General features: G+C 40.2%; 1 protein-coding gene across 1 annotated transcript in view; it reads left to right on the top strand.

Annotated features, from left to right (window-relative positions):
- Gpr158 (G protein-coupled receptor 158) overlaps positions 1-26,645 on the top strand; it is a 337,748-nt gene that overhangs the window by 211,646 nt on the left and 99,457 nt on the right. Inside the window, exon 5 of the mRNA XM_048461085.3 lies at positions 7,909-7,977. Within this exon, the coding sequence (XP_048317042.3) occupies positions 7,909-7,977 (69 nt within the window). The remainder of the gene's footprint in view (positions 1-7,908; positions 7,978-26,645) is intronic.

Below are 26,645 nucleotides of genomic sequence, written 5' to 3'. Positions count from 1 at the left end.
TAGTCATTTAGCTAATTATTATTCTATCCTACTTTTTTATTTTGCCTTTTGGCAAACATCTTCAAATTTTTTATGTTCAAACCCATCTAGAGGGACAAAGGGGTCTAATAGGAGGGGAGGGTGAGACAAGGGGGTAGGGGTTGGGGGAGAATATGTTCAACAAACAATACACATTTGTATTAAACCTGGACAAACAAATTCTATGATGCTCATCTGGTTCTTAATACTCAGAGGTACCAGGCAAGTCAGACTCCAGTGCGCTCCACACCATCTAGAAACTGAAAACTGTTGTAGAGACTGAGTTTGAATTCTTGTCTTCATCATCTTTTGCATCTGAAGTACATTGCACTCCCCATGCCTTCGTCACACACTTGTGCAGCTTACCAATCGGCTGCAAAATTATAATTACTGCGTCTAAGTTTCTCAAAGTTCTTTGTTATTCTTGCAGGTAAAGAGTGTCTCTTACAATTAAATTAGTTCTTGGTTTTCTCATTTTGAAATGCTCACCATATTTCCATGACTTTATTTGTCAATGTCTCGTCAGAATAAACAAGTGTGCTGCATGTATAACATTAGAAGCATAGCCCGTTCTACTGTCCTCGTCACCGCGTACACTTTTGTGTGTGAGACAAACTTAGCGGTTCTGAGTTCTACCCCAAGGCTCAGACTTCTTTCCTGCTGAAGATGACTGCTGCCCAGCCAATAGCTGATCATGTGTGGGCGTTAGCGTTTGAAAACAGTGCCTTGAAGATTGTAGCTCTGAACAAACATAATTCAAAAGTAAAACTCTTTGGCGATAAACAGAAATCAGATGAGGTTTGCATGTTCAGAGTGGTGTGATTCTAGACTAGATTAAACAGAAATCAATGTTTAATTTTTACTTTGATCTTTTGCTACTTAGCGATCAGGTGAAAATAAATAATAATTTGTAAAATTTCTACTATAAAATACATTTATGTTTCTAAAAGATAAATATCAAACTGAACTGTGGTGGTTTGAAAGAAAATGGCCCCCAAATGGAGTGGCACTATTAGGAGATATGGCCTTGTTGGAGGGAGTGTGCCACTGTGGAAGCAGGGTTTGAGGCTTCATATATGCTCAAGCCATGCCCAGTGAGTCTGTTGACTTCCTGCTGCCTTCTGGTCAAGATGTAGTCAGAACCATATCTGCCTGCACACTGCCATGCTCCCTGTCATGATAATAATGAACTAAGCCTCTGAAAGTGTAAGCCATCACCTCAATTACATTTTTCTTTGTAAGAATTGCCATTGATCATAGTTTCTTTTCAGAGCAATAGAAAAAAACCTAACTAGAACATGAGTGATACCAGAGTTCATTTTAGTGAGCAAAGTATATTTTTTCAAAATTAGTCAGTGTTTTAATGTCAGTTCTTTAGGACTTATTAATCTTTAATATTTTAATTCTGTTCTTTCGATTTACAATACTTTTCAAAAGGAAGAATTTGTTGATCCAGTTCTTATTCAAAAAATGTAACCATTAATTTCAGTGGCTTTTAATGAAACATTAAAATGAATACAAAATGCATTTTGTGTCATCTTCCATAAGGATGTACAAGAAGCTATCTGAAGAAATATGGCCTCCTTAATAGTTCCAGCCTTTACCATTCACTTCTGTAGGCTTTCTGGGTACTCAGAGTGTATCTCAAATGTGTGAAGCATGTGCTACTTTGTTTATTAGTTTAAAAAAGAAGGGAAGGGGAATTGAAGACTACAAAGAGATCCTAGAGAAGTAGCTAAAGGCTTAGGTCAATGAGTACAGATAGAACATGTTCCCTAGTTGAGGAATTCATTCAGGCAGCAACTTAGCAAGACAGAGGGACAGTCATCAGAAGGTCACCCAGGGTCTGTAAGAGATGAGCTGCTTTGACAGAAGCATAGAGGTGGAGGGACTTGAAGATTAGCCAGAACGCTTGCTTTTCTGCATGTGAGTTCTACATCTCAACAGCATCAGGCATGCTTGTTGGATTCTTTGAAGTATTGACTTGGCTTGATCTTTTAATTTTTATTTTAAAAACAATCTTATTTTGCACACCAATCATAGTGCCCTCTCCCCCCTGTCCTCACACTGCTACCACTTTCTTCCCACTCAGCGTCCCATCCACTTCTCAGAGAGGGTGAGGCCACCCATGAGGACTCAACAAAATCTGTCATATCACTTGAGGCAGGACCAAGCTCCTCCCCACTGAGCAAGCTGAGCAAGGTCTCCTTCCTTAGGGAATGGGCTCTAAAGAGCCAGTTCATGCACTAGAAATAAATACTGGTTCCATTGCTAGCTGTCCCCCCAACTGCACATATCACACAACTGTCTCCCTCATTCAGAGGGTCTAGTTCGGTCTTATGCTGTTTCCTCAACTGTCAGTCCAGGGTCAGTGAGCTCCCACTAGCTCGAGTAAACTGTTTCTGTGGGTATCCCCATCATGGTCTTGACCCATTTGCTCATAATGTTGCTCATCGTTCTCTATGACTGGACTCCAAAAGTTTGGTCTAGTGCTTAGCTGTGGATCTCTGCATCTGCTTCCAACAGATGACTTGATTTGAAACAAGACAAAGTGAGTTGTCAAAAATCTCATTACTTAATTCTGCAAAAATTATAATGCCTTTTAAAAGTTTCTGCTCAGGAATTTGTGGTGAATCATGACTAATAATGCAGGACCCATTATTTCTAAGTTCACATGTGTATAAAAATGTTTTTTTTACTCTTTATTTAGTGTTCTATTCTGTTTTAAAATTTATTAAACTATGTGTATTTTGCTGTGTACTTTATTTCAGACAAACTAATATTTTCAGAAGTTAGTTTAAATTGAACCAGAAAGTTCATGTCATATGAAAAACAGACCAAGGCCAGGTAGTGGTGGTGCATGCCTTTAATCCTAGCACTGTGGAGGAAGAGACAGGTGGATCTCCATAAGTTCAAAGCTAGTTCAGAGTGAGTTTCAGGCCAGGCTCCAAACCTACAGACAAACCCTGTCTCGAAGCTTACCCCCTCCACACCGCAAACAAACAAGACAAAACAAAGACCAAAATTTAAAAGTTAAGCTTCTGGCCCAATGTCATGTGGCTAATAAACAGCCAATTTTGACATTGCAAATCGGCCAGAGATCATCATCCACAATGCTAAAATTCTCTGATCTATTCATGTTTTACTTTGGGAGTATCTATTCTTGCCCTCATTGTGTTTTTATTGTTTTTATTCTTGATTTTTTTTTTGAAAAGGAAAACTTGATTTGAAATAACTAACTCTTCCTTTACAAATAACTCTACATTGGAGCCAGGTGGTGGTGGCACACACCTTTAATCCCAGCACTTGGGAGGCAGAGACAGGCGAATCTCTGTGAGTTCGAGGCCAGGCTGGTCTACAAGAGCTAGTTCCAGGACATACTCCAAAACTACAGAGAAGCCCTGTCTCGAAAAACAAAAACAAAAACCAAAAACAAACAAAAAACAAGCCAAATAACTCTATATTGGTTGGGTTTTCATTATTTCATTGCAGATATTCTCACCCTAATTGAACTTCATGAAGTCTTTCAAGCAGGATGCTCTATTTTCATCCACATATAATTTCTAAAATTATTAAACAATAACCTCTTCTAAACTGTCAGTGTTAAACATGTCCTTAGTATTACTTTTCACATCTTATTTCCAACATGTGTTGTATCATTATGTCAAGTGCTCATGTCAAGAGTCATTGGAAGAAAGTCTCTCCTCTGTGGAATTCTCTATGGAAACAGAAGAGTTAAAAGAAAAGGTCAATCCCATGATTCTTTTCTACCAGTGCAGCCAAGTCACTCTGTAAATGAGAGATTTGTAGACTCTGTTTCTCACCAAATCCTATGCTGATTCATCCCTTTAAAAATAAAATCTTACTGCTATCTCAGAGTTTGCACATAGATTCTGAAATTGAGCTATTTAAAATGTCCCCTTTTCCTTTTCAGTGATTTCTTTTGTAATACAAGGAAAGCTTAAATAATGCAAGGTTGAAGACATTGGCAATGATCAAAAATAGCTGCATGGTGTTAGCAAGAAGTGTGTTATTTCCCTAGAGGCTAAAACAGTTTAACATATCAAAATGAGGCAGAGCTAGTCACATAGAGTCAGGGAAATAATAACAAGTCATTTTAATTGTTTTTAAAAACTTCACCTTCAGCATTCTTGTCCTCTTGTTACTCTAACAGCTTAGGCTTTCTTGGGGCTGTTGCATGGGGGCAATTCTGCCTCTAGAGGCTGCAGTGATGCCTTGAGTCATGTGCCTCTGCACTTTGTGAACTAGGGTGATGAGAGTTAGAAGCTGGTTTTGACACAATTTGATAAGTTTATAGTAGAATATTATTAGCCTTTTATTTGATCTACAGGTTTGATTTGCTCATATGATTTGTCATATCTATGAGGGTTTGGGAACAGGACTAGGAATACATGGTAAAAATGGAAGAAGATGAATTTCTTCTCTCTTAGAAGAAAGGTTTTTCTTTAGACTTTTGCATATTATAACTCAGAATCATAGAATTTTATAATGACCAAGTTAATAGGTTTTAGATTTTCTTCAGTTAATTACTAAAAAGCTTATAATTCAGCAGTATCTGATACATGTCCTTCAGTGAAAAAGATATCTCTAAGTTAGTTCTCTTATGCCCAAATACAATCTCTTCTTTAGAAGAGACCATTGCTATCTTGTCAGGATGAATCCTCTGGACTGTGAGTGCCCCAGGCTTCTGACGTTTTAATATGGCTTTGCTATCTACAATGTGATGGGCTGCATTCACAGCTATCCTGGGCTATGGACAGCCTGTGAGCAACTGACTGTACACACCTACAAATCTGGAACTTTGTTTATAGAGATACACACATAGGCTGGATAGATGTTTTATAGAAGCAGCATTATACCATTTATTGTTGGGTATATTTTGAGAAAGTACTCCCCTCCACTGAATTTCCAAGGTCACAACTCTAGTTAAAATTAGTTCTATTTTGCTATTCCTAACTCAAACAAAGCTGTTTAGGAGGTGAATTTTATCTTCACCTCTGTGAATCTGCTCATTCTCTCCTTTATCTGTCTTCATGTCTGAGTTCCTCCTCTCCCATCACTGAGCACTTCTTCTCTCTTCCATCTTTTACAGTTAATCAGGGAATCACTCATAGTAATTGTATATGAATCTTTGGTGCCAATTATAAAACAAAGATTTTTGTCCAAGTTAAAATATCTAGTACCACCACAGCAGTGGGGACGGTGATGGAATATTTTAGGTTATATGAGATTCTTCTTTGACATGAAGAACCATTCATTGTGCTTGGCTCACTCTGTAAGACTTTGAATCCAAATTCACCATAGGATATTTCAAAAGAAAAAAGTGTACATTTAGAATATACCTCACATTTGAAGATGGAACAGTTGTCAGAGTTCCAGTTTAGAAGTTGAAATTCTGAGCTTCTCTGTTGAGCCAGGATGGAGGCTAAGCAAGAAGTACATGTATCTCTAGTGTACAGGTATCTGTGAGAATACACATGAACACATATGATTGATGTTGTTGTATTCTAGCAATTGCTGAAACACAGACATATAGTCTACTGCTCCTAAAACAATAAGAAGACATTGCAGAAGGAAAATACCACCACCCCACAGCATTGTCACATGCCAAAGGACTTCTGGGTCTCCTATATCTAGGCTCTTTACTCTTCTGGGGTAATTTGGGATTTTTACTTTTTATTATAGTTATGTATTGTTTTAAATTTATGTATTTGTCTATGCAAATGAGTGCAGATGCTTGCAGAGTCCACGAGAGTGTGACTTATCCCCTGGAGCTGGAATTACAGATGATTGTGCGTTGCTTGGCATGGTCACTGGGAACCAAACTCAGGTCCAATGTAAGAACAGTATGTGCTCTTAAGCACTGAGGCATCTATTCAGTATCTTCTGTAGTCATTTTTGGTTCCAAATATAAAACATTTTTTTTGTTGCTATCAATATATATTTATAGTTTTCAAATTCATCAGATAGGTGCTGCTTTATGGCTTAAAACTAGATAAACAATTATGTACCGAGTCCAATGCTAAGCATTTTAACTACTTCATGTTTAATAACTTACCAGGTTTAATAAGGTATGTCTTAGGGTTCCTCTTGTTGTAAAGAGACACCATGACCACGCAGCTCTTATAAGGAAAACATTTAATCGAGGTGGCAACTTACAGTTCAGAGGGTCCGCACATTATCATCACGGCAGGGAGTATGGCAGCATTCATGCAGGCATGGTGCTACTTACATCTTGATGAGAAGGCAACAAAAAATACACTGTGACGCTGGATAATATCTTCAGCATAGGAAACCTCAAAGCCCACCCCCAGTGACACGCTTCTTCCAACAAGACACACCTCCCAGTAGTGCCACGCCCTTTGAGCTTATGGGGGCCAATTACAAAAGGTGTTAAAATACTCTACTGGGAAAGGCCACTAAAGGAGCTTATTTCATTGCCTGCTAAATTAACTATTTCAGAATTCACTGTGGTACAGAATTAACTGCAAAACTTTCCTGCTACACTCTCGAACTCTTCTGTCAGTCCTCAATGCAGAGATTCTTTTACAAGAAGTTTCACATAATGGTTTGTAGTCTGAGTCTTAGTGTCATATTAACAAACTAGAACATAAGTTATAAAAATATCCATAAGTAGTTTATGCTTTGTTAAATGTAATTCTCCGTATTAGGTATTCTACTAGCCTCAACTCAAATACTGCTGATAGAAATTGTCTTTTCACAAAACTGAAACATCTACTAGGTAAAACAATGGCCCATATCAAAAAGCACTTAGAGACAGAAGAGAGTGTAGAGGTGCAATTGCTTGCCTGGCATGCATATGCCTTGGGTTCCATCCTCAGACCACAGGGAAAACATAGGGGGAAAGAAGCTACTCAAGCGATTGACAGCATCCACTGTTCTCAAACTCTTAGCCATGAGCTCCTTTGAAGGATTACATAAAGCAGCTCTGTGTGTTTAATACTCTGCAAGGTTTTGAAAGAGGAATTAAAAAATTATTTTTTCCTGACTATCCAATTATCACATCATTTTCAAAATATATATAACACACTGTCATAGTCTGGATTCCTAGCCTCCTTCAGTTGTCGCAGAATTAATTTTCTTACTTCACTTAACTTTCCTGTTAAGTAAGGCATCTATATGCATTTTATATAGTATTCAATGAAAATTGGGGATTCCAGAGTGACTAATTTTTTGATTTGGTAAGACATACCCTATCTTGACACTTTAGCTCATTGAAGTCAAACTTATTGTTATGAGCTAAGATTTTTTTCTTGCCTCAACTCTGTTTTGTTATAGGAATTTTATATTTTGCAAATTATAAAAGTGTCATAAGATTGTAAGATACATTGATGCTTAGAAACTAAATATTTAATAACTTTTAAGGTGAGGAACCTTTTTTATTTAGTGTGATTCCTATTGTTTACACAACGAAGCAGTATTGTGGGGATTATATTGTATCATTGAGATTCCAAACTCCTATACAGCTCACACACCAAACTTTGTTTTAATCCTCCACAGTGATCCAGCAGGTGTCCATGAAACAGTTTAGGGCACTGGTGGCTTCTGTGTCAGAAACAGAAAATCTATCTGTGTTGGTTACAATTTCTCAGATTGTAGGAATCTTCAAGATAGTGGTGTTGGCTTCTCAGAAGTCAGTAATGACATTGTTAGGCCTGACCTCACTTCATATCTAGGCTTCCCTCATGTGACAGCTGTTTAGCCACCTGAATGCTAGCTAGATTTTATTTATGTACTTAATTTTCCCCAGAAGAATGTTGTTCTTAGGGATGAAGCATTTTTACAATAGCATAAATCCTCTGTGCCTTGAAATTAAGTTAACAATGGCATTCTCAATTTGTCTTTTAGAGCATCAGAGCATCCGGCCTCATCTTGTTGGAAACAATACTCTTTGGGTCTCTGCTACTGTACTTTCCGGTAAGTGGCATCCTGCTATTTTAAAAGCAGTCTTCTGTTTTATTTTGATTTTCCATATTGTACATATACTACATATTACTAAGGAGTTGATAGATATTTAAATCTGACTCCTACAATTTGGTTTTCCTTAGATATTTATGTATCATTTCTAAATCTTGTGTGTGGGGGGGTTCTTGTAAACTAGTTGTATTTTTCTTCCTAGTTTTGTGAAAAGGGTCAAACATTTAGGTAAGATAGCCCATGAAGGTCATATTTAGTGCATATGTTTAACATATACAAAAGTACTACTTTCATTCTTCCTTCTCCCTTATATAAATCAAAACTGCAAATATACCACCAACAAGGTAATGCTAGAAATTTCCCCATGTGAAAAACATAAAGAAAAGTAAATTTTAGTGAAGTAAATGTGCATGTAATGCTGCTCTTATACATTATTGCTGTAATACTGAGTTTTTAATGATAAACACCAATTACTATACGATTCAACAGTTGGTGTTCTGACGTTATCATGTGATAAGCATGGAGGTAATTTCTGGAAATATTCTTAATTTCTTCTCTCAAGAGGCTTATGATTTACAGGAAAAAAAACAATGAGTCAGTACAGAGCCCTGTGATGCAGTATGACAAAGACTGGGAATGGCACCAGCATGCCATGGGGACACTTAGGAAAGATGCACAATGAAATCTAGAAAGCATGGTATCAAAAGGGCTCCCAAGATCTGAAGGCTGAGATGGGTGGTGTCTGAGGAAAAGGCAGGCTTGGCCCCACATCAGGTTTTTTTCTTCTTGTTCCTCTTGCTGTTCCCACGCAGACTTCTCTCTTCTTTCTCTCTCTCACTCCAACATCTAAGTGTCTCAGGAGTCCATCCTCAGAGTTTTTCTTAATAGATACCATCGCTATCTTTCTAACCTAGCAGTGCAATTTGAAATAGCGCTGCTTGTATGCTAATGGCTGCTACATGGCCATTCTCCTGAACTCCAAACTCACATTCTTACTTTCACCTCCATTAGGGTCACAAAATATTCCATAGACTACAATTTCTGGTGCTTTCTAAAATTCAGAGCACTGACTGCTCTTCCGGAGGTCCTGAGTTCAATTCCCAGCAACCACACGGTGGCTCACAGCCATCTGTAATGAGATCTGGTGCCCTCTTCTGGCCTGCAGGAATACATGGAGGCTGAACACTGTGTCCATAATAAATAAATAAATACATACATACATTACATACATACATAAATACATAAATCTTTTGGAAAAAAATCCAGTCTCTCAAATCTCTTCCCAATCCTTCTAGTTACTGGGTTAAAACACTGCAAGTGACTCTTGACACCTCTTCTTCTCTCACACCAACCAGCCAGCCTTGAAAACACAGCAGGAATGCAACTAGCACCACCATGCTGACTGCTACCACCCTAGTCTTAACCGAGTGCTATCTTTGCTGGATTTATTATGACAGTCTGGCAGAGGCCCCTCTTAGCTTCTGCTCCTTATAATATATTGTCAGAACATTAGCCTCTTTTAATATTCAAGTTAGACTGACTGTGTTACTCTTCTTAAAACTTATAAAATGTTCCCCAGTTAAAACAAAATCCTTACAATAAATTAGAATGCCAAGGGTAGTATTCTAGAAAACCTTCATTGGTTTTCTATTCCTTTTCTCTCGGTCAGTTTAGAACAAGTGTTCTTGATCTATTTAGGTCTTTAATTACATTTTCTATTTTGTTTAGAATCCAAATGTATCCAGATATAATCAGTGCTGTGATCGAATGTGTCCCCCAGATTCATGTGTTAGAGCAACCCTCCCAGTGCATCTCTGTAGGAAGTGGAATTCTCTCGAAGGACTGATATAGGCTGCTCTCATATGGGTTGAAGAGCTAGATAGAAGAAATTCTGCTCCTTCTGTCTTTCTGTCTTCTACAACTGGGGTTTCTATTGTTGTGATTAAAAAATATAATCAAAAGCAACATTGGAAGGGAAGGGTTTAATCCATTTATACTTCTACATCATACTCCATGGTGGAAGGAGACAGGGCAGGAACTCAAGGCAGGAACTTAGAGGCAAGAGCTGATGCAGACACCATGGAAAAATGCTGCTTACTGACTTGCTCTCAATGGCTTCTCGGTCTTCTTCATTATACCGTCCAGGACCATCTGCCCTGGGGTGCACAGCCCACAATGAGTGGCACAGTCTCAAAGGAATCAAGAAAATGCCTGTGAGGCTTGCCTGCAAGTCAGTCAGTGAAGGTGTTTATTCAATTGAGGCTCCTTCTTCCCAGGAGACTCTAGCCTGTACAAATTTGACACGGTACTAGCGAGCACAGCTACCTTTTTTCCTTTATAAGCCATCCAGTCTCAGGTATTTTGTCATAGTATCTCAAAGGAACTGAGAAAATCGCATTTTATTTCCCCCTAAAAATCATCTACATTAATGTTTTTTTACCTCACATGGTAGTATGTATTACAATCAATAAAGAACCAACGGTATTTACAGACTGGATATTTCTCATTTCTTGTATTCTGTCTCTGTAAGCGGTTTCCATGCACCCTAATATTTAACTATCCCATAGAGCTACCAGGAACATATGTGAACGACCTAATAAGGCCGTGAAAAGTTTGAAATGTCCCAACTAATCTGAAGAACTATCTTAATAACCTGAATATATTTTGTATTATCTGTTTGGGTTTTGGTTTGGGTTTTTTTTTCATCAACCTCTGCTGTGTTTGAACCCCCAGTCTATCCGCTTATTAATCGCCCTTTGAAAAGGTCAGTTCTAATCTGTTGCCCTACTGGTGTCTCATCAGTCTTCATGGGAGAAAAGTGAAAACTCTTGTCCTGGCTTATGATGTGGTGTTTGCCTGCCTGTCCTGTCTCACTGTGAACTATTTCCTCCCCACTTTCTGATCCCCAGCTGTATGGCTTCTTTCTGTTCTCAAATGAATGCAATCCCTACCGTCTATTCCTGTTCTCTGTCCTGTTACAATGGCTTACAAAGAGTATACCTGCAGTAGCAAAAATCATGACCCTTTTATTATTTGTTTCTAGTGCCTACAGATAGGAAAAACATCTTTGAAATGTCATTCTATGGCATGAGCAAAGGTTTCGCTCCTTTTTACTAATAAGCTGCATGCCTGTTTAAGTGATCATATTTCTGAGCATCACCTGTAATCTATGTAAGAATAATTGTAAAGTCTGTTACAGAGAAAAGCTCTTCTAGAAAAGTAGAACATTTGAAATAACAATGTCTGACTATTAAATATTGAACACAATGAATTGGGATTATTTAATTGAGTATAGATTGCATGTCTGAAAATCATTTGATGGCCCATACCCATGATGACATTAGATACAGAGAGAAAGAGACACTCTTGATAGTTAAAACTGTAAAGTCAGCACTCTCCATAATCTTCCATAAAAAGGGAAATTGACCATGGAAACTCTACCAGGGTCACCAGTGGGGCTCACCCTGATGGTCTCATCCTTAGCTGCCTCTTTCACCCTCTACAGCCTAGTTCATTTTGCAGCTCCTTGAGATCCAAGTTTCTGTCCTGTGTCTCAATCCTTAAGTTAGTGTCTGTTCTAGTTTTCTCTATGTTACTGTTATAAGTAAGACATTGACCAAAACTATGTTGGGGAAGAAATTGTAAGTTTGACTTAGAGGTTACAATCTGCCATCAGGGGAAGCCAAGGCAGGAACTCTCGTCAGGAATCTGGAAGTAGCAACTGAGACAGAGATCATGGAGGAATGTTGCTTACAGGCTTGCTTCTTCTGGCCAATGTTGTTACCTTTCTTCTACAGCTCAGATCCACCTGCCTAGGGATCATACCACCCATAGTGGGCTGGGCCCTCCTACATCAATTAGCAATCAAGAAAATGTCCCTACAGATATGCCCTCACTCCATTTTCAACCAAGGTTTGCTCTTTCAGGTGCGTCAAGTTGAGAACTGAAGCTAACTATGATGGTGCTCACATTCTGAAGACAGAAAGGATCAAATTATTTAAAGTGGATTAGCATAAGAGGTATACCATAAGATTCTGGAGACAACAGAGATTAAAATGAATTACTGATGAAGCCTGGACAGGGGAATCCTTTACACAATAGATCAGGAAATGCCATTTTGGTGATGGATAGTGAAATCCTTCATGGGAGTAGATGCAAGCCTGGATGTACATGTATGAAACAATCTTACAAAGAATGATCTCGTCACTCGTGAAGGATGACCTGGGTTGCTTAGAATTTGAAGATAAGAAGTTTATAACTTTTAGATAGAGTTTGGCTTGTTCTGAGTTCAATGTTAAAATAATAAGATAAACAAATACAATTAGAAAGTTTATTATCTGAAAGGGGACTAGAAGTGTTTCAGATATTAGAACATTTTGGAATATACTCATTGACTGTACCAAATGAGCATCTCTAATTGAAAATTAAAAAAAAAACTCTACAAGGATCTAAATTCAGAAGCCAGTTTTGGATTGGAGATATTCAACCTGTATAGTCAAAAGGTCTAATTGGTATAAATGTGGCCAAAACCTCTCCTGCTTTTAAATATCTTTCCTAGTTTCTGAGCTCCTGCTGTGGACCATACCAGAACTACTCATGAATTTGCTGGGAATTACAGCTTTTTAAAGTACACTTGGATAAAATAGATTGTTTCCAGGGCTGGGTTCTTCCACAGAAGGAGACTGGGCTGCTCCCTGCTTTCTTGTGTTATGCAATGAACTTTATATTCTCTTTATGCTGCATATTGTCGTCCAGATTTGCAAGAATTAAGGTTATTTTTACCATTTCTAAGCAATCTTGGACTACAGACGATTTCATAACAATGCTTACATTGGAAAGTCCAAATTAGACATTATCATCATTGTGCAGACGAGGACAAACCAAAATCTGACTAAAGTTAGCATTGTTATAATTGGTAGTGTGAACTGCAGCTTTGAAACCTTTTCTTACAGATTCTTCAGAGAATTTTATGGTTTGAGACCCATACATTGTGAGAAAATGGATTATCACCCATGATCACCTAAATACTTTTTGTGTAGCTATAAAATAAATGGACTAGACTTTCAGAAAAGAAAAGAAAACTAAAGTGTATGTTTCTGGTTAAATTGCACCAAAAGGCATTTTCAATTTATAAAACTTGTCATTGATAATGTAAGTCTAGAAGTTTGTTTTGCTCTGACAAATGAATACATTTCAGCTGATTGTAGCTTTTAACCCTTAGCTGGTTTATGATATGCCCATCAGTAAAAGACACCAATACATGAGTCAATATGATGCATATTTTAAGCTCCCCAGTTCTATATAAAAGAATGGTAAAATAGTGGGACATGAAGAGAGATTAGATACAATTTAGCATTTGCCTCAATTCTTCATTTTGCAAATGAAAGAGGAGAGGCTGAAAGGTGATTCTATGCCTACAACTTTACCTGGCTCATTAATGATAAAGTCAAGAGGAGAACAGAGCTCATCTCTCAGTTCTGTACCTGTCTCTTCACTATGGTGATAGCAAGATACTGGGACGTGTGCAGGAGTCAGGGAGACCTTTGCACCCTCTTCAATCAGTCAGTAAACCTCCACTACTTCTTCTGGTGGAAACAGAAGGTACAAAGGATCAAAGGAAACATCCAGTTTTGATAGTTAAAGGTTTGGTTTGAGACCCAATGTAAAATTCCTTACAAATATGAATGGATCACAATTCCAGGGACAGACATGACTCAGGTGGGAAGGGAACGAGGAAAAAGACAGACAGAGACAATCCCAGGAAGTGGCATGTACGGAAGCAGGGATTGGGAGCACTGGGCTGTCTGCTGGAGAAACTGTAGCACCCCAGAAACTCAGTGTTTATTAGAGAGAGTTGAACAGAGAGCTGGGGTTATAGCACATGACTGAACAAGGAGGTGGGGTTTCTGGTGTGCAACTGGATCAGGGAGATGGACCTAACTAATATCTATAGGAGTGCTCTCACCAGGGGAGCTCTCTTTAGGCCATAAACAACCTGGGGGAGAAAGTTCTGGTGGACATTTTCCGCACACGCTGTCCATTCATATTCGGTCCCCAAGGAGGAAGTCTTTGGCATATCTCTGAGCCTGAGACCACTGGGCCCGTGACTTTACCATGCCCATGTCAATAACACACACCCACTCACTTGGAGCCATATGATTCAGTCATCCAGAGTTTCTGAATCTCAATTGTTTTACCCCCAAAGTGGCAGTTTTCAGTTCAGCCTAAAGTCAGTCAGGCTAGTTTGAATGGCGTAGAACCTAAACCAGTTAGAAGATCATTTCTGCTATGACTATCACAAGCCCACCTAAAGCTTGGCTCATTTTAGAAGCCTGAGAAAGTCACCCTGAGCGTGCGACAGCACATGCAGAGAAAGCATGAGGGCATTGCTACCAGCCCTTTACAGGAAAGAAAACAAAGGAGACAAAATGCCATCCTTTTTATATGATTCCATCATTTGTTCGTCAGAATGTTCCAGAATAATTCTATCCTTTTCTTCCTTAGCCCTGGGACCAGCCTTTTCTGAGAGGGTCTCTGGTTCTGGTTCCTTTTAGGGAAGAATGGCTAGCAATCCAGTTCTAGAAACTCACTTCCACTGTGATGAGAACAGGGTAAAAGATTCTAATTTCATATATGGGCTACTGTTTTCTTCATATTCTACTGTTTTATTTATTCTGCGTGTTCCCTGTGTGAATGTGGTATATTTTGATCCTCTCCACCCTCACTTGAAATCGTTTCCTTTGGGTTAGAGTTTTCCAGCCGATCCAGAACCTGTCTCATATGAGGTCTTCAGATGCATTAAGTTTGCTGTCTTTCACGGTTGGTTTTAATATCAATTTACCACAAATTCGAATCTCTTGAGTAGGGAGCCTCACCTGGAGAATTGTCTTGACTACTTTGATTGATGTGGGACCCACCCAGACTGTGGGAGGCACCTTGTGTTAGTACGACAGATAAAGAGGCTATGTCAGAAGGAAGATTACACACCGTTCACCCCTTGACCTTCCGTCCTGTCATCAAATGCTTTACCCTGCTATTGCTCCTGCAGCTATTCCCTTTACTGATAGCAGAACATCTTCTGAGATGCCAGGTCCTAAACTTGCATCATGGACATAGGATCAGTAGCCCTCCAGGAAATCTTCAGACTTCTGGTGCCAGGTCTGAGACCATGGAGACATCCTACCCTGTGGACTGAGTAGTTACAGATAGTCACCCCTAGTGACAGACAGTTGTCATGTGACTCCTCTAATGTCTCCTTGAGACACCCACCCTCAAGGACTGAGCGACACTGATCCTCAGCTTCTGAGTGTCAGTTAGCTGCTGTTACTATTTTAGAACTGACTTAATAAGTCCTGGTTTATCTCATTGGATCTGTTCTTCTAAAGAACCTATATTATCTGTAATATAATATGTGAATTTATTATATTATAGAATATACAACATTTGCCACAGCAAATGAGAGAAAACAATGGGAGAGCAGGAGAAAGGGTTATCACATGGAAAAGTAGCTTGAAAGCATGGCGTTAGGAGTCTCTTAATTTCCTGAAGCTTAGACTAACTCAGAAGCAATGGCTGAAGTACTAAACACAAAGCATTACCTGAGGTCTGAACCTCCTCCTTCAAGGTGAATTGAGCAATATCATGTGAGAGCATTCTGTTCTCCTCCGTAGGCTGCTTATAAGGTCAGAAGAAATTCTTGCAGGTGCCCCAAACTGTGACTCCATTTATCCACTTGGCTTGTGTTGACATCCCTGTACAACACACAGAAAGTTCAGTCATGAGAGTAGTTACCACCAGGCAAGGGCACACAACTACCCAGGGTGTGTCCCATGATAACTGACTAACAGCGTGAGCCATGGCTAAGTTAGACATTATCCAAGCATTATGTTTTAACTCAACGGTTTAATAGACTGAAAGAGCTTTGACCAATAGGAATTTGAAACCTTTAGTTTTAGTGAAAAACAATAGTATTATGATCTTCAATAGGACAAATATGAGTCTGACTATATTACCTGTTATAAACAGTGTTTTGCCTTTGTGAAATATAGTAATTATCACAAGCTAGAACAATGTGAGAAAATAAAAAGAAGAGGGTTTTAATAACTGATTCTCATTGCCTCAAATACAACACAGAAAATTAGTGCCTTCTAATGAAGAAGCGCAAGAGAAGAGGACAAATAGAGATAAATTGTTCCAGAAAAGAGTAGAGTGAACGAAACGAAAATAAATCAGAACACTTAACCAGTTATAGAAATGTGAGAAGCAGCCGCATGCACTAAACTGAGTGTACCATAGAGGTGATAGGGAGAGGACTGGGGGAGGCGTAGTGGGAAATGGATGAGGACAGGCATGCAAGCCAGGAGGACCACAGACAGCAGAAGAGGGAAATGCAGATGCAGGACATTGAAGTTCCTGAAGAAGAGACAAAGTAGTACATTGTTGGAGGAGGAAGGCCGCTTGTTTGTTCTTGGCCACTTAGCCCTAAAATAATCACACAGAAGCTATATTATTTAAATCACTGCTTGGCCCATTAACTCTAGCTTCTTATTGGCTAACTCTTACATTATTTTTTTGCTTTATTACTTTTTATTATTTTCTTGACATTATATTTTTTATTGATTTTATTGAGCTCTACATTTTTCTCTGCTCACCTCCCTGCCTCTCCCCTCCCCATTTCAATCCTCCCCCAAGGTCCTCATGCTCCCAATTTACTCAGGAGATTTTGTCTTTTTCTACTTCCCATGTAGATTAGATCTATGTAAGTCTCTCTTAGTGTCCTCATTGTTGTCTAAGTTCTCTGGGATTGTGGTTTGTAGGTTGGTTTTCTTTAATTTAAACCATTTCTATTGATCTGTGTATCTCCACATGGCTGTGGCTTACCTGATAAAGTTCTGGTGTCCATCTCTGATGGTTACATGGCTTCTCTCTGTCTCTGCCTCCTTTCTCTCAGCATTCAGTTTAGTTTTCCCCACCTGCCTAAGTTCTGCCCAATCAAGGCAGTTTCTTTATTCATAACCCATCTCCATTAATCTGTGCATCACCACATGGTCATGGCCTACCAGCTCTGGTGGTGATTCCATGGCTTCTCTCTGACTCTGCTTTCCTTCTCCCATGCTGTAGGCCAAGTCAGTTTCATTATTCATTAACCAATAAAAGTAAAAGGACCCCCCATACCAGTTCATAAAATTACTGATGTAATTTTAGTGATTTCAGGAATAAAAAAAGCCTTACATCTTTTGGTGGCTGGAAGCAATGACAAAGGGGCAGTATGCAGAGCCTACAGGGTGGGAAGCCTAGGGAGATCGACCCAGGGACAGAGGCTTTTGGATCTCTGGTTCTGCCCCACTAGGCTTTCCTGTTGCTGGTTTCCCTGGGTGACTTAGGGTAGGTAGGTTGCATTCCATGCTGTCATTCTGTGACTGAAACTGAACTCTGAAGTCTCGTGCTATTCCCAGTCTCTGCGAATCCCAAGTACAATGAATTCTGTTGTTTCACCTAGCTGCTGTGTAGTTACCAGAAGTGGCTATATGAGGCAAGCTTTAGAGTTGATCACACTGAAGAACACAGAGAGGCTGGAAACTCTGTCAAAGTGAGCCTCATGTCTGAAAGTGGTATATGAAAATTAAGCCTCTTCAAGCTTAGGGTGTAGAGACCTTGTAGAAGTGATTAGGTCACGAGACTGAGTTCTCATGACCCTTTCCACATAGATCCATTTACAACTAATGCTATAATATAAATCCTATGTTGTTTGCCTTAAAATATTTGCTAGAAGTCACATAACATTGCAAATACACTACTAGTCTACGTGTGTGTGTGTGTGCACGCACGTGCATGCATGTGTTGGGGTGTGTGTACTGGGGTATGACTGGGGAGATGATTTCCTGAGGTTTATGTGTTTTAGGGTAGGGAGAGATGACCTGAGTTTTGTGTGGGTATATTGAGGTGTGTATGGGGAGATGACCTAACGAGGTAGATGATAAGGAAGCAAGAGGAGAACACACACAGAATTCAGGAAGGAGGTTGCTGCTGAGAGGGAAATGAAAACTATAACACCAAAAGGAGACAAAACGAGACATTTTCCCTAATATTAATATCCCTAAACTGAGCGGTAGGTAAGTGGAGCATAAATTTATTGTACCACAATGACTATTTTGCCTCCATCTCTCAATTCATTTAGCCTTTGGAATGAGTTAGATAATTTAATGATGATGAAGTCTGGATGAAAAGGATCCGGAGAAAGGGAAAGAGATGAACTGGTGTGTGTGTGGCTGGAAGAACACACTGGGATGCAACGAGGGTGAGTGGTCAGGTCCTGATGCTACATCTCCAAGACGCAGCCAGAGAATCGCCAGTGCATCCCAGTAGTGAGATGAAAAGATGATACTGATACAAACAGAAACAAATGGCCTGTGTGATTGACAGGAGTGACTGGAGGTGGCAATGGGAAGACAGCAGGTGGAAACAGCCCTTCCCAGAAATGTTGCAGAGAACTGGGGCTCTCGAGGATAAGTTAGGCTGGTTATCCATCAAATCTTCTCCAGCCCCACCTAGAGAAGGCTGTCAAGGCCCATGGGCAAGTTAGAAGCTTTCACCACAACATTTACTCAGTTACTCTGGGTATTAATGCAGAAAGAAAACACTGAACAGTTAGCTAGATATTCTGAGTTGTGTGAACCAAAATCCTCAGCATGAAAGTGGTGTGAATCACATGGAATTTTAACAAAACCTTTTCAGCTGTGAAAGGCACTGGTGGCTCTTGATGAGACACTAGGAGATATCAGCATTATTTTCCCTTTGCTTCAGTTGGTCACTATTGGCCTCATCTGCTTCTTCACTGTGGTTTAAAAATGAGATGTTGACCTCAGAAGCTGGAAGCTGAGTACTGAAAACCCTCCTGGTTTAAGTACTGTGCAAATGGCATCATTTCCACCCTAGCAGTCTTGGTTTTAGAGAAGTAGAAGATTTATCTTCAGGTGTCTTCTCTGTGCTTCCTTAAGGAAAGTATATTTTGTGTCTGGTCCTTTTTGTTTGCGAGAAATGAGCCCATGACTTAGTTCTACAGAACGTCTTATGGGGATTGTAAATTAGACAATGGGGCTCCCCATGCGAAGATGAGGAGAAAGTGTGCTGATCACCTGGTGGCAGTCACACCAGGTTTAGAAGGAAAGCACAGCAGTACAGCCTGTGTTCTTCTACAGCATCAGTGATGGCTTTGTGACCTCATGGTCTCTTCTGCTTCTCTCGCATTACCTAAGTAATGGCAGTGCCAGCTGGCATTTATCAGATACCTTCCTTGTTGGGTCCCACATTCTATATCCAAATCGCTTTATATGTGCTGCATTATTTCTTAGTTACCTTAATTCCCTGATGTGACGCACAGTGTCTGACATACATTAATAATTCAAGATAGTGTCTAGGGAGATGACTCAGTGGTTAAGAGTACTGGTTGCTCTTCCAGAGGACCCAGCACCCGTATGGAAGCTTATGATCGTCTCTAACTCCAGTTCCAGAGGATCTGATACCCTCTTCTAGTCATTGCGGGCACCAGTTACACATGTGGTGCACAGACATGCATGGAGGCAAATCACCATATAGTTAGTAAAGAAATAAACAAACAAATAAATAAATAAGTCATCCATGCAGACTGTAGCAGGACCAAAGGTGACAAAATTGTCTGCCAAAGGCTCTGACAAAATCATAAACCAGAGCTCCATTTAAGTATTTTCTGGAAATGTGTAACTAAAATGTTAAGCAGTTGTTTTCTGAGAGGTTTAGCATTTAGTGAGCTTCTGTCATTACTGCTCAGTATTGAGCTTCAGAGGTTAAGGGTATGGACTGTGGCACCTGCTTGCCACTCCCACGTGTTCATGACCTGTAAAATGGAATGAAAAACATACTATGTGAAATTGAATGATTATATGGATGCACAATGAATGTAATTAGAGCACTACTTGGGGAAGATCTTCCAGGTGCTCCAAGGTGGGTTAGATAAGTAGTGCACCCTAGGCCAGCAATTCTCCATCTTTGACCAGCATCTCTAGGCTGTGTGAACACAGGTTCCTGGCCTCACCAGCATCTCTAGGCTGTGTGAGAACAGGTGGCTGACCTCACCAGCATCCTTAGGCTGTGTGAACACAGGTGCCTGGCCTCACCAGCATCCCTAAGATATGTAAGAACAGGAGGCTGGCCTCACCAGCATCCCTAAGATATGTAAGAACAGGAGGCTGGCCTCACTAGCAACCCTATGATGTGTGAGAGCAGGTGGCTGGCCTCACCCCTCACCTTCACCTTCAGTGGATCTATGACTAACTGTACTTCCAAGAAGCTCCAAAGAAATGCCAAGGAGCCATTTTGAATACCAGAGTGTTTTTCAAAGCTTGTGTGAAGTAGTGGTCATTTCTTCATGTGTCTATTTTATTTCAATCTCTCAAGGGATAGGGCTTTTTCTGCATGTTTAAAAAGACAATAAATGTGACATGCCATGAAAACATACAAGAATTTTCTATCCTTTGGCTTTTCTTGTTGGTTTGTTTCTTCAAAAGTGGAATATTCCACTCAAACAGAGAAAAGGGAGAAAACTCATCCATCAAAAGAGTATGTGCACCTGTAGCTCCCGTTGGGTTAACCCTTTGGTAACTGATTACTTACTAGCCGACTTGTGGTGTTGCCCAGTTTGAACCTGAAGTCTTCTGCTTCAGCTTTCCATACCTGGGGTCACAAATGAGTAACACCATATTGGTTATTGACAACTTTCTTTTTAATTCCTTTTAAATATGGATGAAGGCATACCATCCTGCTTCCTGGGATTAAGGTGGAGATATCTTTCTGCAGTTTTCTGCTTACAATGCCAATCATTCTTATGCTCTGACTATAACTAGAACCACCACGCAGCTCAGAGATGGCTCAACACCCAAATTCCCATTTCAATGCAGTGAGACTACAAGACAAGTAAACCCCTGCTTAACCATGAACCTGAACTTCAAAGATATTTGCTCTCCCACATAAGGGGTTCATTTTACTAGGTACCAACATCACTTAAAAATTAGGAAAATTTGCACACACACCTCCAAAAGCTATTTTATCCCTGCTTGGCTATAAATACCCAGCCCTCATTTGCTCAGTGTTTAACTATCCGTTGGGTTGTTCGGTGGCTGCCGTCAGGATATTCTATCCATATGGAAGAGCCCGCTGCCCGACCTTCCTGTGGAAGTTTAATTTTACTGCCCCAACAGTGATCGTGCAAGTTTGCTCAGAAGGCAAATTACCCTTTCCCTGAAAGAATGCCACAAAACTGACTGACATGGCCTTTTACTTCAACAAGTCTTCTGTATGCTTCTTCAGTTGAACTAAACAATTGGCCACAAAATAAAGGTAATTAAAAAGAATATCACTATGATTATTTAGAAGTTCAAGATACAGGTCATAAACTAGCTGCTAAGAGGCAGGGCTCAGATGTAATATATACCATGACCCAGAAGAGTGAAGACTTTCAAATGCCAGGCGTTCTTCCTCTAACAGGGAGAAGCAGGTAGGCAAGTTATAGAGAAACCAAGCTCAGTGTGAGAAGCCTCAGGCATCCTCTGACAGTCTTGCCTGATGAGTGACAGAATTAGGAGTTTCTCATCATCCTATGGTCAGGCAGGTGTGTCTTCTCTGCATGAGTTTCGTTTGCACTACTCCGCATGTGTGTTGTCTTCTGGAGGAGGGAAATCAACAGGAGAGCCGTTTTGTCTTAGACTCTGCTTGGACCTTACTTCTGGGAAGGAAACAGAAGTTGCCGAGTAGCTGATTATGCAACTGCCAACACAGACCTGGTTTTGCGGCAAATTGCCTGTCATCATTAATTGTGGCCTTTCCGCAGCTCCTCTCTCTTCCTTCTTCCACTTGCTTGGAAAGAAAGGAGTTATGTAACAGGCGTGATTTAGGCAGGAGAGAACGTGCTTATTTAACCCACAAGACTATCAGGTAACTACTGAAGAGGGATTCACCTCAGGTGAATTCTTTGCAGTTTTTTTTTTCCTGGTGACAGTTCAGTTCCTTTTAGGGTGCACTAATTTCAAAGCGCTTTGGAAGTTATTTTAAGGTATAGTGTAGGCACACTAAGTACAGCATGCTAAAACTGGTGGGATAAACGAGGAAAACCCATTGTTTTACTTGGAGCTCCTTCCCTTTGACATGGGTTATGCCTTTTCAAAAAGGTAATAGTTATGAAAATTGCCTACTTTAACGACTAACAAAATGCCTAGAAGATGGGAACAGAACTAAAACTTGGGTTCTGCCTGAAATATTAATCAGAAGAAAAATAAGGTAGCAAAAATATTTTCTTCCAAATGATTTTTTTTCTAATGTGAAACAAGGTAAGAATGACTAAACTATCTAGAAACTGAAGCTATTGGAAGCCATTTAAGGACGTTCCGTTCAGTCGCTTCCCTGGGAAATTGCAGCTGTCTCCCAGGGGTGGCGCTGAGCTGGCCTTCAGCAAGTGGCCTTTCTCGCTGATTCCATTCACTCTGGGCCACAGTTTCTCTTCAGTAGACCAGGTAGAATGTGCCAGCAATGTGCACATTGCATAGAGGGCTTGCAGGGATTTACAGTATTGGGAAGACTTGTAGTCCTGGAAAACACACATACAGACTGTCTCATAAACACTGAGTGCGGAATGAAGCCACAAGGCTCCAAAAGATGCAAGTCTCACATAGTGATGGTTCTGGGCCCTGCTTCACATCCCCAGATGCATCCTCGCCTCTTAACCTGCATAACGACAGCTCGTGTGTCACATCAGGTTCCTAGGGAAGACTTCCATCGACTGCTGCTCTACCTTCAGTCGGTTCCTCTTGCATCACTTTCTGTTACGCACACCATATGGAACCTTGCTCTATGCACAGAGCAGCATAAAACAATGGAGTGGAGAAAGGAGAAATTCTTCAACGAATGCAGAAGTAATAAGAAGCAGGATCTTATGCTGGCCCGGATCTCACCAAGTCATCTAAGGCAGCTGTGCACTGAACAGCAATAATCCACCAGTCTGCTCTGCCCAGCACTGCCGTCTATGCGACATGGAAAGCTACAGGGATTTTTCTTTTGTTTTGTTCTCGTGGCTTTGTTTAGACATCCTTATTGCTATTTTGCCCACCTCCTTTCTTCTTCTGTATTGACCCCTCCCCTTTCCACAAGCACCTCCCCTTTTCTCACTTTCACTGTCATATCCCTTGCACCCTGCTATTCCATTTTACCCCTCCATCTTCCTGTAACATACCAAACTAGAAAGAGAAAAGCCCACGAGGCCTCAACCCTCTGCAAAGAACTAGAGAAATGGAGAAAACTGGGAACAAAAGTGGTAGCCCTCCCCAGTGAACAACCGATTAGTTGTTCAGTGCCAAGCAGTCAGTCCTGGAAACAAACATATAGGTATTATTATAGACTGAGTAGGCTGTATTTTGGAATGTATGTTTATATACATTATAAATATGCATATGCATGCAGTAACAATCAGTAAAAATAGGTCATGAATTTGAAGGAGCACAGGGAGAGATGTATGGGAGAGTTTGGAGGCAGGAAGAGGAAGGGAGGAAATATTGTAATTAAATTATAATCTCAAAAATAAAATTAAGCAAAACAACAATAAATGGCTGTCTGTAAGAATTAAATCATTTAAAATATAATCAAATAACATTTAACATTGACACCATTTTATAGCTGAAACAAATCTTGCACAGTGAAGTAACAAGATTGCTGCACTTCACAGAGGAAAGGAGACCAGGCATGCGGGGAGCATCAGTACCAGGATCTAATCTGAAAGAGAGGGCAAGGAGGGAGAAGCCAAGACTAAAATCTGTCAGGCACTGCACGGGAGGAGGAAAGAAAGTCTATGTAATGGTGTTGTTAAATATTTGTTTTGTATAGCAAAGACTTCTTATTACTCTCATGAGTTATTCTCAACTCAAATGCTTGTTAAGCGATGCACCCCAAATGATCTGTCTCAGCCCTTTCCACAGCAAAAGTCTATGCAGTTATCTGGACTCTGGTTATTTCCATAAAGTGTGCATTCTGTGTTAAGGAGCCTGTACTCTTTTAAGCTTAACGTGAAAATACTTTCAAAATAATTTATGATCTTTTAAATTTTCATTTACTTAATCTATGTATATGGGTGATTTATCTATATGTATGTTTGCATGCCATGTGACTGAGGAAGCTAGAAGAGGGCATTGGTACCCCTAGCACTGAAGCTACAGATGACTGAGCTGCCATGTGGGTACTGGGAACGCACACCTGGTCCTCTGGGAGCAGCAAGTGCTCTAAACCACCGACCCATCCCTCTAGCCTTTATTTACTGCCTGAAAATGAGGTTTTATCTGAGTATGGAAGCTCATGCCTGTAATCTGAGCACTTGTGAGGCTGAAACAGGAGAATTCTCACATATTTGAGGCTAGCCTCAGCTACAGACTAATCTCTAGGCCAAAGTTGGTTACTTAGTGACACACTGTATCCAAAAAAAAAATAACAAAACTAATAGAAGTTACTTTAAACATGTTTTTAATTAAAAACTATTTAAGAATAAAGTTTGTTATTTACTCTCAAAGGCTAAAATTGTGAACCAACTGTAAGTGAACAAGTATGTTCACCCCAAACTGAAGACACTGCCACTCAAAGCACAACACATCTGCTATGATTCCATTTGTCAGAGCCCTAGGAAAGGTGAGCCCACCTCACAGTGCTGGAAACCATGGTTGCTGAAACCAGAGCCATTGCAGCAGATTTGCGAAGTGTAGGAGTCTGTGTTGCCTAGCGATATACAAAATCTGTAATGCGCTGCTAAGGCCCGTGAGGAGCAGGCCAGGTGCAGGTAAGCATTTATGCAGACGACACTTCTGCTTTGGCTACCTGGGGATTATATGAAGTTATCATTCTTTTCCGGTATTTTAATGTGTTTCCTAATGTTGTGTGCTGTCCTAGCACTTAGGAAAATTACCCAATGGTGACTTGTATGTTGTCAGTAAATTTTCTATTGAATCTTTCCACAGCTTTGGTTTCCATTTATTAGAGAAAACAGAAGATTTTAAAATTATCACCAGCGTGCATCATAAAATTACTAATATGCATTTTATTAAACAAGTTTCTTTTCTTCACCAGCCAGGGGATTCTGTCTGCTCCAATAGCTTCACTGTCTTCCTCAGAGCAAGCTTTCCCTGTCCAGCATTACTGACTGTCTGGGCTGGCTCATTCTGTTGGAGGTCTGCCTGGTGTGCTGAGGATGTTTAGCGTACAGGTCTCAACCAAACTGCATGACAGTAGCACCCCGATCCCATTTATGACAGCTGACAGTGTCTCTGAGTATTTCTAAGTGTTCCTTGAGGGAGCCTGTGATTGAGAACCTGCTGGTTAAAGTTGCTACTCTACTTTATTGCCCTGAAAGTATCCCCATGGTTACACTTGCCATCCCCTTAGCTGCCTTGAAAGTATCCCCACAGTTACACTTGCCATCCCCTTAGCTGCTTGAACTTTCTTTGCATTATCCAACACTGCCCTTTCTGTTTCCCAGTGAGTTCAGTCTGTTGAAGTAGATTTTTGGGAGCCTTGAAATGAAAAGGAGTAGGCTCGCATTTTAGTGTGTGCAAAGGCAAAAGCAAACCTGGCTGAAAGAGCAGAGAAATACTTATTGCCTGGGGCAGGTGAGGAGAGCCCATGAGTTATATCCAAAGCAATGACCTTGGACAAGGACACATGCAGGGTTTATTTGCAGAGCCTGTACATATCCATGTGAAAAATACCTTTGAGTACATTCCTGAGCAAGTTCAGTTTAAGATCAGGGTTCTAGAAAGAAAACTAGCAAACACGTTATTGAGCAAGCTCATCTCAAGGTCATAGGGTGCATTTCCAAAGTCAAAACAGCAGCAATGGATACTTTTGGATATGCCCACCTTGTGTCACAAGGATAGCAGATGGGAACACCTCTGGGCATGCCCATTTTCTCCAAAGGTTTTACCTGAAACAAAAAGTTGCTTAGAAGGTTCCATTAATATAAGAGTTTCACTAAAGGTGCTTCCTTCACTTAGATGCTAACAAACTAATACCCATAGCTGTCAAAAATCTATATAGCACTCAGTTATAGTTCTGAACATCAACTATGGAAAGACTGCTTTTGGAATGACACCGTCTTATAACATGAGATATGAAAAGATACTTTACAGGTATGATCCTTCTTACAAAGGCTTTAGCGACACAAGAATCTGCTGGATCTCATTATAACAAATGAACAGATGAAATTTTACTTCTGTAGCTAATCATGTACTTAAAAAGATTAAAGGTAATTTCAAGTTAGTGTTCAAGTCAGTTCAAAATGTTCAATTAGTGGAAACTGTTGGTGCTTTCCCCATTACCTAGAAGAGGATGCTTGGGCAAGTAAGGAAACCTCTCAAAGGCAGGGAGGACTGTTGATGTGGAAGCAGCTGTCCTCACTCTCATCTTGTGCTAAAGGTTAAGTCCCAAGGGAGGCAAGAGCTTACACTGAAGAAACAATTAACTGGTGCTTGGCGTTCACTTTGTCGAAGGCACTGTGGCCAGACGACTTAAAAAGAGTGAGTTCTGGTCCTCGTGGAATTGAAGTCTAAAAGAGAATATGCAGTGTTTACAGCCGAGGAATTTCACTAGATGAGAAATGGTCACTGCAG

This window comes from Myodes glareolus, chromosome 14, assembly GCF_982192425.1.
Source record: "Myodes glareolus chromosome 14, mMyoGla1.1, whole genome shotgun sequence".
Taxonomy (NCBI): Eukaryota; Metazoa; Chordata; class Mammalia; order Rodentia; family Cricetidae; genus Myodes; species Myodes glareolus.
Note: the sequence above shows the minus strand (reverse complement) of the source record. Positions and strands in the feature narration are given on the sequence as shown.